Here is a 12,171-nt window from a genome sequence, read left to right on the forward strand (position 1 = left end):
GGAGGATGGTAATCGCTTTGTGCCAACCACGATTTTTTCACCGCTTGGCCGTCGGTTGACCCTCGAATGGGATTGGAGTGGTGAATTGTCGCGATTGTCTCAAGTCAAAGACGAATATCGAACCTTGTGCGACATTACTTACAATGCGTCGATTCTACAAACATCGATAACTGTTTGGCCCAACACCAAGGACGAATATACGGTGGAGTTTGATTTTATCAACGATCAACTGGACACCGTTCGCGGCAGGTAGGGCTCAAACACCGAATGAATAAGAATCAAAGACCATTTAAACGGACACAACCAAATTGTTTGCTTTCAAACTTTGTCTCGCTCACACCCACAGTTTAGATGTTCTTTATATTTCCAATATTTATCTTTTTCATTTCACATTTTTCAATAGTTTCAATGATCTTATTGTTATTAATAGCCAGTTTGGCTTTTCTAAATGTTCAATTTGTATCATTTTTGTTGTTCCTGCAATGCGAATAGGTTTCTGGTGCGAAGAAACTCACTTGGAATTTCATCTATGATCAACTCGTTGACATAGTCGATTTCGAGACGAAATTAACATTGACCCGTGTCGAATATCCATCTGGTATGAGAGATGAGGTGGAATACAACGTGCAAGAAGGATTGAAACTTCCTGAACAATCGAATCGGAATTCCACTGTGCCAGCTGTGCACACTCACACTCGTTATCTGGGCAGCAATCAACCGGAGATGGTGACTCAATACGAGTATACAACTCAAAATTTCCTCGGCTTCAACGGTGATTGTGGCGAATGGTCGGCTGATAGGGACTACCTATACCAAACACTCACCGATTACACTTACGGTTCAACGGAAACTGTGACGAGTGGCCAAGAAACTGTAACCACCGAACGGACCTACAACAGCTGTCACTTGGTGATATCCGAAGAGGTCAAGAGACAGAATTGCACACATCGCACTGAATACACGTATTATGCCAAGCCTTATGACAGCATAGAGGCACAGCCCGCGCAATTCCAGTTGCCAAAAGAGAAGAAAGAGATTTTCATCGACGAAAACAAGCGTACTCGTACACAGATCACGACAACGGAGTTCGACACCAGTGGCAACCCAACAAAAGAAATCAGCCCCGATGGAACGGAGACTCGGACAACGTGGTACTCGGCAAACGGTGAAAACGGTTGCCCTGCTGAGCCGAATGGCTTCGTCCGATTCATGAAGGAACAGAAAACCATTCCACGGCGCATCAGCGGTTCCGAAAAAGAGGTTTCCAAAAAATACACGTACGCAAAACTAGGGGACACAAATTATGTCGTACAGGCTACTGAATTGGGCTATCATGATGGAGTGCTCTTTGATCAACGATCAACTGCATACAATAGTCAACGAGGAAGTGCTGAATTCGGTCGCATCACCAAAATTACTGATTTGTTTTATGATTTGAACGACAGAACGAAATCTTATTCAAACACAAAGAGGTTCACAACGGAGGTGAAAGATGGCGAAATGACACAAACCACACATGCAACCGGTCACGATGGCCTTCAAACGAATTCAACACGGCGACAATCCATTTTCAACGGTCGTGTATACAGCGAGATTTCATCTCAAGGAATCGAAACTCGGTACACTTATGATGGCGTGGGTCGGTTAACACACAGGACTCTATGCCCCGGCTCTGCTTACGAACACAGCACCACATTTGAATATGGTATTGATACGCAGGGACCATATTCAATCGAAACCGACCCAATAGGAAACAAGAGCAAAACACGATTCGACGGAGCTGGTCGTATAATCAACAGACAAAGATTCGATGCAGATAAATCGCAGTGGTTCAAAATGTTTTCCAAAGATCACAATTCGCTGGGTGAATCCGTCAGTAGCACGGTAAACGATTGGCTGGTAGGCAGCTCTGGCAAAGGTACTAACTTCCCTTTGAGCTCAACTACCGCATTTGATGGTTGGGGAGAAATGAAGAGCGTTGCGTTCTCAAACGGAAAGACACAACATCAACAAGTCGACCATATCAATCTCATCCACAAATCTTATGAACAAGGGAACATCAACAACGAACGTTTGACCAGCGGAAGTGTCATCAATACATACGATAAAGTCAATGGAAACTTAATCAGTAAAACGCTGAAGACAGTGTCTGGTGGAGTTCACAGCACAACCCAACTTACATGGGATGGATTAGGTCATTTGCTCGAGGAAGAAGATGAAATGGGTGCAGTTACAAAAAGAACGTATGATGAATGCGGCCGTGTTATTACGCAAACATTGCCAGATGGTACCATTGTGCGGCGGACATATGCACCATACTCAGGTGTAAACGAAGTCAGTATTTATAGTTTATCTATATGAATTTATGTAGCATAACAAATCTTCATTGAACCTAAACCGTTTTTTATTCCACACTAATACATTACACAGATTGCATCTATCAGTGTCACGGGCCTAGATGCCAGTGGAAGAACAAGAACGTGGCTATTGGGAACACAAACGTTCGACAGTTTGGGAAGATTGAAAGAGCGCGTTAGTGGAGGCAGAACCACTTCGTATGCGTATCAAGGTGCATCTCCGAAGCCATCAACTGTGACTTTGCCATCCGGTAAAACCCTACACTACACGTACATACCCGAGCTGGATTATGCGATCAGCAGCATGACGACTGATGGTATTACACAAACTTTCAGTTATGACAAAACAACGGGAAAATTGTTATCGGCTTCTGAGTCGCCGTCTACAATTCATTATACTTGGTCGAAGGACGGACGTTTGACAGAGGAATCGTTTTCGTATAACGGAACAAGCAAGAGATCAAAACATGCTCAAACACTCAATGAAGCGCCCACCTCGTACACGGATGTGACGGGAAAGGAAACCCAATACACCATGAACTCACACGGCCAAGTCATCCGTATTACCGATCCAAAACTTACGGTGGATTTGACATACGATGCTTTGGGCCGACTGAAGACGAAATCGGTGAACGACAAAACTTCCAATTCATCGCTAACCACTAGATTGAGCTATGATGATTTCGGCAGAGAAATCAAACGCACGATTGCAAATGGCTCGGGAGTGACAGTGGAGCTTTCACAAACATTCCAGAAAAATGGTCTTCTGGCCACCCGTAGTACAAAGAGAAATGTTATTACAATTCGAGACGAGCATTTCGGCTATGATAATCGCAATCGATTGGTAAGCTATAGAGCCACCGGTAATAACTTACCCACCGACGCGTATGGTAATCAAATGACCAGTCAATCATACCAATTTGATGCTTTGAATAATTTGACTTCCGTAACAACTACGTTTAACGATCGTTCTTCCAACACGGCGACGTATCACTATGAGAATCAAAGCGATCCGACTCAGTTGACAAAGGTGATTGATACACACAGCAAATATCCAGAAAACATCAACCTTAGTTATGATGCTGAGGGTCGAATGACCCATGATGAAGCCGGCAGAACATTGTCCTATGATGCAATGGGTCGGTTGAAGAGCGTCATCGAGAAAAATGGACGCACTACCACATATGGATACGATGCGTTGAGTCGACTGGTTACACAAAAAATCGGCGAGAATGATATTCGCCATCTGTACTATCGTGGCACAGAGCTGGTGAACGAAATGTTTGAATCCGAACATCGCGAAACTCGCCTCATCAAATCTGGCCATTCATGCTTCGGTGTAATCGATGGAGACCATCTTACGCTAACAGGCACGGACAAAAACGATAGTTTGTTGCTGTCGATGGATAGCAAAAAGGGTGCTGGCAATGCCCAACTATATGCTTGGTCACCGTACGGCAGCGGTGAGACCGACAATCCGTTGCCCGGTTTTAATGGCGAACGCGTCGACCCTTCAAGCGGAATGTATCACTTGGGTAACGGGTATCGAGCTTATAACCCGGTTCTAATGCGATTCAATTGTCCCGATAGCTTGAGCCCGTTTGGAGAAGGAGGAATCAATGCTTATGCATATTGCGCAGGGGATCCAATAAACCACACCGATCCATCAGGTAATATTCATTCTGATTGCGCCAAAGTTGATATTACATCACATTGAAATTTTCATATTTGTGTAGGCCATTTGAGTTGGCAGGCAATCACTGGAATTGTGTTGAGTGTAGCTGCCGTCGCCCTCTCTATTTTCACTGCTGGTGCATCAATCGCAGCGGCTGGAGGAGTGATGGCCGCGATGGCTTCAGCATCCACTTCATCGTTGGTTCTTGGTGGCTTGGGAATCGTATCAGATGTAACGAGTATAGTTAGTACTACATTAGAGGAAACAGCTCCAGAAGCATCAAGTATACTCGGTTGGGTGTCGTTGGCAACAGGGTTCTCTGGGTTTGTCGCTGGTGCCGCCAAGAGTGCACCAAAAGTGCTGAAAACCATTGGATCTGCTGCACGAAAAGTTACAACAGGCGTAAAGTATGGTGTTAATTACCTAAGAGGAATGGCGAAAACATATCATATTGCCGAAGCAGGTAGATTAACTTTTAAATCTGTGGTACAAGGAGCCAGTTTAACCGTTAAAAGACTTAAATCAATCGGTGAGTTCACCAAAGATTTAATGTCGAACATTATGGATATGAGAGAGAAAATTGAAGAAGCTTTAGAAGATGGTTCATCACAAAATCCAAGCGGCGTTCTTAGTAGCGGACATGACAATAACCTTGGTCTTAACTATAGATTATCCAATAGTGGTAAAATAGACAGAGATCCAGCTTTGCGTAGTTTAAAATTTTTGCAAGAAGAAAACGAAAACAAAAACAATGGTGGGAGCAAGGAAGTGCGCATTGGCAATATGCGTACCACTCCTTTCAGTAAGATGACGGAGTACACCAAGGGTGACCACCATGTGGTAATGGGCTTCTCTTTTGGTCGCAACGATGCAACTTTGAGACACTTATTAAATATACCGTCAGTTATATCGTATGCTTAAAAATTTCACCAATAGACAGATCTTCTGCGGGCGAAATATTTGTCAAACGATCGACATGGGAAACAACTTTTGAGTTTTTTTTCTATTGTTATTGATTTATAATAAAATCAAAATAAAAATACATTGTCCCAAAAATTCAATCCAATTCTTTATCATTTACAATTGTTTTTTTTTACAAAATAACTAATGTTGAATCAATAATAACGAATTGCACAAGTATTAGTGTCAGTTGATACTCTGTCGGCATTTTCATTCCCAGCTAATTTCTTTCATATTTGTTCGAAATTGTGAATGATCAACTTGGTGCTGGAGTACACAGTATATATTACTTATGTGTATATTTTGTGCATATGATTGGCATGACGTACCTTTTCATGTGCAATTAACCTCATGACAAATCTCCAAACTTAAAAGCAAACTATGTGATGTGGATAAAAACCTTATTTGTTCGAGAAAAAAAAACAACATTAACAATTCTATGACATTTGCTTTTATTAAATATTTAAAAGAAACATGTTTGGAGCTACAAACTTGAAATTAATGTTTAATTTTCAACCAACACCAACTGCAGAAAGAATTATATGTATAAAAGAATATTTTCTGTGAAAATGTTCAATTTCATTTTGATCGGTAGGTCTCAATCATTATTTTAACAGTCGCAGTTGAATCAACTCGTGTGGAATCCCTTGAGCGCCACAGGTGATACAGGTTCAAGAATTTGGGACATTATTTGGTAATAATGGTGTTTACACGAGCCTGCTCATTATAAAAATGACAAGTTGGATGTTACTCTCTGAATAGTTTGTTACCGAAAAATTTTAATAGTTCAAATGGCACATTATTCACATTTTACCCTATACTCGATTTGCTTATCAATCAAAGTTGGTGTGTTCCAATCGAAGTGTAATACTTTATCTGACCTCTTTTTAAGCTTGAAGTCCAAATTATCGTGAGACATCTTAGCCAATGTAACTGGTTGACAACCAGCTAATGCAGCTATGTAACGAAGATCAAATGTTCTTCGAACACGAATACCGTAGTCGTCAAACAGATATTTTGCATCAATGCCAGGATCAACTCCAATCTGAATGATTTCATCATTTTCCAATATTTCCTATGAAAATTTGATGAACCAAAAAGATAGAGAATATGCACAAAAAAGGGATAGTTTAATTTTGAGATAAAATAAAATGCTCAATATCTTGACTTTGTACATTTTCCTCATTCACAAGTTTACACTTACTCTGAGATCCCAAGGAATATTGTCCAAATGTTGCAAACAAATGAGACCGCAATGACCTTGGTATGATTGTAGTTCTAACAAAGCAACTGGTGAATAGCTTACGAATTGAGTTCACTTATGAATCGTCGACACTCTGCCTTATTTTCAATCACATGCATGTTTTCATTTAAATGAATTTTGCTGTGAGCTTCCGATTGGAGCTGTAGTGAACCACTTTGCGCACTTTCCAAGCCATGATCTGAATTTACATTCTTCAGTACCTTATGAATGCCATATGCAACACCTAGTCCCATAGGGGTATTGCAAAGACCATAAAATATATGTATTTCATCAAGTTTATCAAGCTCTCTCCAAGTTTATGCATAGTGTCGAACTTTTGTTCAAGCTCTACCATCTAAATGTACAGTAAAATAATTTACGGGCTAGACGTTAGATGGCGTTTTTTCTGGTCAAAAAAGTTGCAATATCCTTTTGCCTAGCCCAACACCAGCGGCAATTGCTAGCCTTGCAATCGTTGGAAGATTTCGGTCGTCATCACCCATTTTAAAGTGTTAATAACAGATTTCAAAAGGAGCTTCACAAATTAAAGGAAAATTCCAAAATGATTGTGGCTAATTTGTGAAAAGGTCCGCTGTCTATTACTGCTAATCGATTCTATTTGATTGCCAAGTGATATGCAATTCATTTTTGTGCAGTTGAACAAAGAACTATATATGACTTTGCGAATATGTAGGTGTATTAAATCTGTGTTTGAACAATCTCACTATTCCACATCGTTAGATAATGTCAAAATAGAAATATTTATCGCATATATTGTATTGACGTGCCCTTATTAGAATGTCATCGACACACTACTGCAATTTCGTACTCGATGTATGAACATTGTACAATAAGAAATCGGAGAATGAGAATGGAGGAAATTTAGCATTAAAATGCAATGCAATGAAATGGTACATTTTATTTTCCAGCTAGACGTGCCATATTACGTGTTTGCTCTCACCTCGGAAAGATAAACAACTACATTATTTCACAACAAAACTACTATATGTTTGCATAGAAAGTAAGCGTGCAACAACCAATTTGTGACAATATATGTGTCTCAGCATTGGTTAGATCTTGTAAAGTATGAATTCAGTGGAACTCAACACTTGTTCAGTTGTATTAGATCATTTGATCCGCTGAGAATAAAATCAGCGTATTGAATTGGTCGCGGAACATGAAGAAACACAGCGTTTTTTCTAAATCGAGTTGCTGTAGTAATACAACGTATGAAACACTGATAGTTTACCTTGTGCAGCTTTGCTGAGTTGAACGTGACAAAAATTCAATTTTATCAATTTCGTGGATTCATCGACGCACCGATAACAAAAAACAAACAACGAATTACTATTTGTCAAGTTAGGTAAATGCCAAAGAAGGTGTTGAATGAAATTATTTGCGTATTTGCAATGAAATTAACGTTAAAATATCATTATTATTTTTTCATTTCAAGATATTGTTTCGAAATTTAACCGTCGCAAAATACTACATCAAATTAATCTGGCCGAAATTGCACAGTGGAAAATGTGGGAGCTATGTCCAATATGTAACAAACCTTTGGTTTGTGAATCTAATCTATTAAAATTTAGAGCTTTGGTCGCTGGATGCACCGTAGGAGGCGGCGTTTTGGGCCTTATGTCACTTCCATTTATTGGATTCACAATCGGTGGTGTGGTCGCTGGATCATATGCCGCGGCATGGCAGGCAGTCATAGGAAACATGGCGGTAGGAAGTCTCTTCGCTATATTTCAATATTTGGGAGTAACTGGCCTTGGGAATATATTATTCGGCGGTATTGGAACAGCGTTAGGTCTCCTAGTATCATATGCTGCCGAAATAGGTTGGTGTATGGGACATTAGCATCTGTTCCATTCCAAACGTGATTTTGATTGCTCGAAAATTGATTGTGTGTTTTAAATTGGTCTTCATTTAAATAAGAATTGTACATGTGTTTCAGATGAATAGATGAGGTTTGTTAAATTCGTGACATTTGAATTTTCGTTGAAAATGTAGAAAAAAGGGTCGACAGTTGTCAATGAATTTCAGTAGATTCAGAACCATTTTACAAACGGTCAAATCAATTACGATGAAATACAGTAAGCAAAAAAAAATCATTTCAAGCGTCATCTATCGCTGGTTTCTTAACAACTCTGCTTGTGCTTTCGCGATCCGATACAAATCCGATTGAACATGTTATATACGGTATTTAAACCACTTTCTTATCATTTAGATTATTTTAGAAATGCATTTTTAACAGCTATTGGTATTTTTTTTGATTCATGGAATTCATTCTTTTTGAATAAACCACAAAATGAGTGAAATTCGTCGAATGACTATGGGAGTTGGTACGGATTTAACGCAAAATTTTGTTCATAGTTGTCAACTTCATACGTGGAGGAAATAAGAATGCATCCGAAATTCATTTAAATTAGTAGAATCAAGAAAATTTTAGATTCAGATGAACACATTAAATTACTTAAAGAAACAATTCATTGTAACCATACATTAACTGGGTGAAAAAATAAAAATAAAAATTGAAATTAAGATCCAAATTATTTGAACGGAATATTTTTTTACATTAAGCAACGTCTCTTTTAACAATAAATGGTGCAGATGCAAGTCGTATCAATATTTCGGGGTTATTTTGTTGAATAAAACCATCAAAAATAAATGTGAATGATGTAATAAAGAACACAAAAGCTTAATTTTTTTTTAAATTTATTATTCCACAACTTTGATGGAAAAAATATCTCTTGAAACGAAAATGCTGAATTAAACGAAATTTAATTTCTGTGCGATAATGACGACAAGGCACAGTTCAAAACGACATGTTTTTCGTTTCGTTTTCTTATTCCTCCCATGCTGATTACATTCGCCGTTCGACAATCAATAAGTCCATTAAATGCAATTATTCGCATTTTACACTGCCAACCGATGATTCAATTAATTAATTGCTCGATTGAGGAGCCTGATAAGTTGTGCATGCGCCGGAATAATAAATTATCAAATAGCGCAAAATTTGTTACTTTTTGCGACACACTGGCACACGCTGATCATTGCGACAAAAATGCTTTAAGATGCAAAAATGTGTTTTCTTTATTCTTCGGCTGCACATTGTGAGCCATATCAAGCTTGACTTTGTTTTTAGTTGATTAAGTGCAAATTAAAGAAAAAGGAATTAGCAAAACGAAAAAGATGTTTGCAATTGATCCCATAGGTCACGCAATAAAATTCATAAAAAAACAACTAAATTTAAAGGCTCAATGTGATAAGATGGATCTATAAAAGCAAATACTTGCGGTGCATTTGCATGCATCAAGTTCAGTACGATGGCAACCGCACGCAAAACAAGTAAGCGCTTTTCCATTCTCTACTCGCATTCCGCCAGATTCATAGTTTTATTCTCAACAGTTGGTTAATTTATTCTCAAAACTTCCTTCTTCTCTTTTCCACAGAACTCGGAATCGCTTTGATTCAATTCGACACCAAGCCAGGCCTCAAGGAGACCCTGCAACACTTGTCCGAAATGGTGGAGCAAGCCGTTTCGAAGTATTGTCCACGAGTGATTTCGGTTCAAGAGGGCTTCAACTACTTTTATCAATCCGACAAAGGTGTTTTCGAGAATGCTGGCGAGCCGATCAACGGTCCAACTGCTCAGCACATGTCTGGATTGGCCAAGAGATTCAACATCTATCTTATTGGAGGAATAGCCGAGACCGACAATGGAAAACTTTACAACACGGCTCTTGTGTTCAACCCGAATGGAGAACTGATCGCCCGTCATCGCAAGGTAAGAATCGACAGATCAATAGATCAACACTTCTTTCCTAAAGAATGAGTTTTTTCTACAATTTCACTCAATCAGTAACGAATATATTAGTCAAATGCGCTAATACAATCTATTTTGCTTCATTTCTCTATTTCTGTTCAGGTCAACTTATGTGACATCGATTTCGCCAATGGAACCAAACTCGACGAAGTCAACGTTTTCACTCCGGGCGATGAAGTCACTATATTCAAGATCGATGACATCCAATGCGGTCTGGTCATCTGCTGGGACGCCTGCTATGATGAATTTATCAAAATTTACCGCAAGCTGGGAGTCGAAGTTCTGTTCGTTCCAGCCGCTTACGATATTCTTGGTGGAGATAAGTATTCGCTCCACAACTACTGGGAAATCGTCCATAAGGCTCGGGCGTTCGACAATCAAATGTTTGTCGCCGCCATCTCGGGAGCTCGAAATGAGAAGGTCAAAGATTATGTGCTGTACGGTCATACAATGCTCATTGATCCACAAGGAAAAATCCTCAAACAAGCGGGTGTCAATGAAGAGATTGTCTTCCAAGAAATCGGTATGTTGACATTTTCCAAGTGCAAACTCCTAACCATTTCAATCAATAATGTTCGTTTAGCTAATTCGTTTTCGTTTTCGTTTTTTCTGAATCGTTCTCAGATGTTGCGGTCTTGGTGAAACTATACAAGGAGTTTCCAACATTCCGGTTGAGACGCAAAGATATCTACGAGAAATACAGCGGTATCTACACCTGTTAGCAATCAACCTGCAGAGAATGACACCAATAGTTTCCTTTGAATATTGTCACATATTTTGTTCGAATTTTTTTCTGTTTTGTAATCCCATGAAGTAGATCATTCAAATAAAGCGAAAGCAAGATCAAAATAAGAATCGTCACTTTGATTATTTTCAGCTGCATGTTATCACATTGAGTGTTGAACGTCAGTTGTTTCATGAAAAAATGAACTTGCGAATTTTTGCATGACTTTTTGGTTTAAATTTCACACTTTTTGCCATTAACCATTGTACAGATAGCAGTCGCAATAATAATGTCTACTTTTCACACACTTCTTTGATTTGTAAATGAAAACAAAGTCGAACACAGAGATCAATATGACCGAAAAGCTATTGCATTAATTAATTGCTCTGATCTTTTGCATACATACGGCTGAAAAGACAAAGTAGCTTTCATCATTTCGACACATTTTTGGAGCAGCTATCATCGTGGGACTATCGCTCATAGACGTGTTGATTGTGCGATGCTGCAAACAGGACATAAAAACAAGTCTGTTCCTCTTGTCGTTTTTTTATTTTCATCATCACTCTGACACACAATACTAACATTAACAAAGTAATCAACCAATTGATTTTACTTCGGTGAAAAACACAGTGAAAAGTTGTAATTTTGTAAATTGTGTTACCTCAATGGGCTATTCTATCTATAAACATATTCATAAATCATATCCGTACATTGTACATATGTATGCCTAATAGAGACCTCTCAAACAATGTTCTAGCAAAGGAATTAATATGTTGTTTCAAATAAGAAAGGTACACCCTTCAGTGATCTGATCTGATAGCAAACATTGTACCAAACTACAAAATGAACCAATATATTCTAAATATTGTGATATGACCACATGAAATGTGTACATTGTTTCTATCAACCACATTAATATTATGCAGCGAAGATCAAGGTTGGTTTTGATATTCATCAATGTTTGAGCGATTGCGGGAATAGAAAGCCACAAAACCAAACATATTTTCTTATCATTTTGAGTTTTGGATAAACTTCTTGTATAAATAAAACGTTCGGCCCATTATATGGTTAGTTCTCTTTAGTTTAATCTTCTGAGAGTTTCAGAGAAGTGTCTTTAGTGGCTATAGCTCTATTGAAAATATTCAAAGTGTCTAAATCAAAAACAATCAAATCACATAAAGAGTGAAAATTTGGTTTTCCTTGATTCAATACTCCATTTGGAATTGAAATGAATTCAGATTTTACGTCCCACGCCGGTAATTTCGGAGATGCCTTGCAAACGCAAGTCGATCCACGAACTGGACAGTTCACAGTCAACTTTCCAATCGCCTCGTTGGTTGGCAACAATCAATTGGGTCCGGATTTGGCTTTATCGTTGAGATA

The 12,171-nt window shown here is 38.8% G+C and overlaps 2 protein-coding genes across 2 annotated transcripts; both read left to right on the forward strand.

Annotated features, from left to right (window-relative positions):
• On the forward strand, positions 1 to 5,093 carry LOC129580121 (uncharacterized). The gene is made up of 4 exons (XM_055470316.1): positions 1 to 249; positions 493 to 2,334; positions 2,431 to 4,027; positions 4,094 to 5,093. Exons 2-4 carry the CDS (start codon positions 601 to 603, stop codon positions 4,951 to 4,953), a joined length of 4,191 nt encoding a protein of 1,396 aa, XP_055326291.1. The 5' UTR covers positions 1 to 249; positions 493 to 600; the 3' UTR covers positions 4,954 to 5,093.
• Positions 5,094 to 9,472: 4,379 nt separating this feature from the next.
• Positions 9,473 to 10,916, forward strand: LOC129580120 (omega-amidase NIT2-like). Its single transcript, XM_055470314.1, has 4 exons — positions 9,473 to 9,586; positions 9,691 to 10,025; positions 10,167 to 10,587; positions 10,689 to 10,916. Exons 1-4 carry the CDS (start codon positions 9,565 to 9,567, stop codon positions 10,784 to 10,786), a joined length of 876 nt encoding a protein of 291 aa, XP_055326289.1. The 5' UTR covers positions 9,473 to 9,564; the 3' UTR covers positions 10,787 to 10,916.
• The last annotated feature ends 1,255 nt before the right edge of the window (positions 10,917 to 12,171 follow it).

This window comes from Sitodiplosis mosellana, unplaced genomic scaffold (assembly GCF_009176505.1).
Source record: "Sitodiplosis mosellana isolate CC-2019 unplaced genomic scaffold, AAFC_SMos_1.0 Smas_scaffold_7073, whole genome shotgun sequence".
Taxonomy (NCBI): Eukaryota; Metazoa; Arthropoda; class Insecta; order Diptera; family Cecidomyiidae; genus Sitodiplosis; species Sitodiplosis mosellana.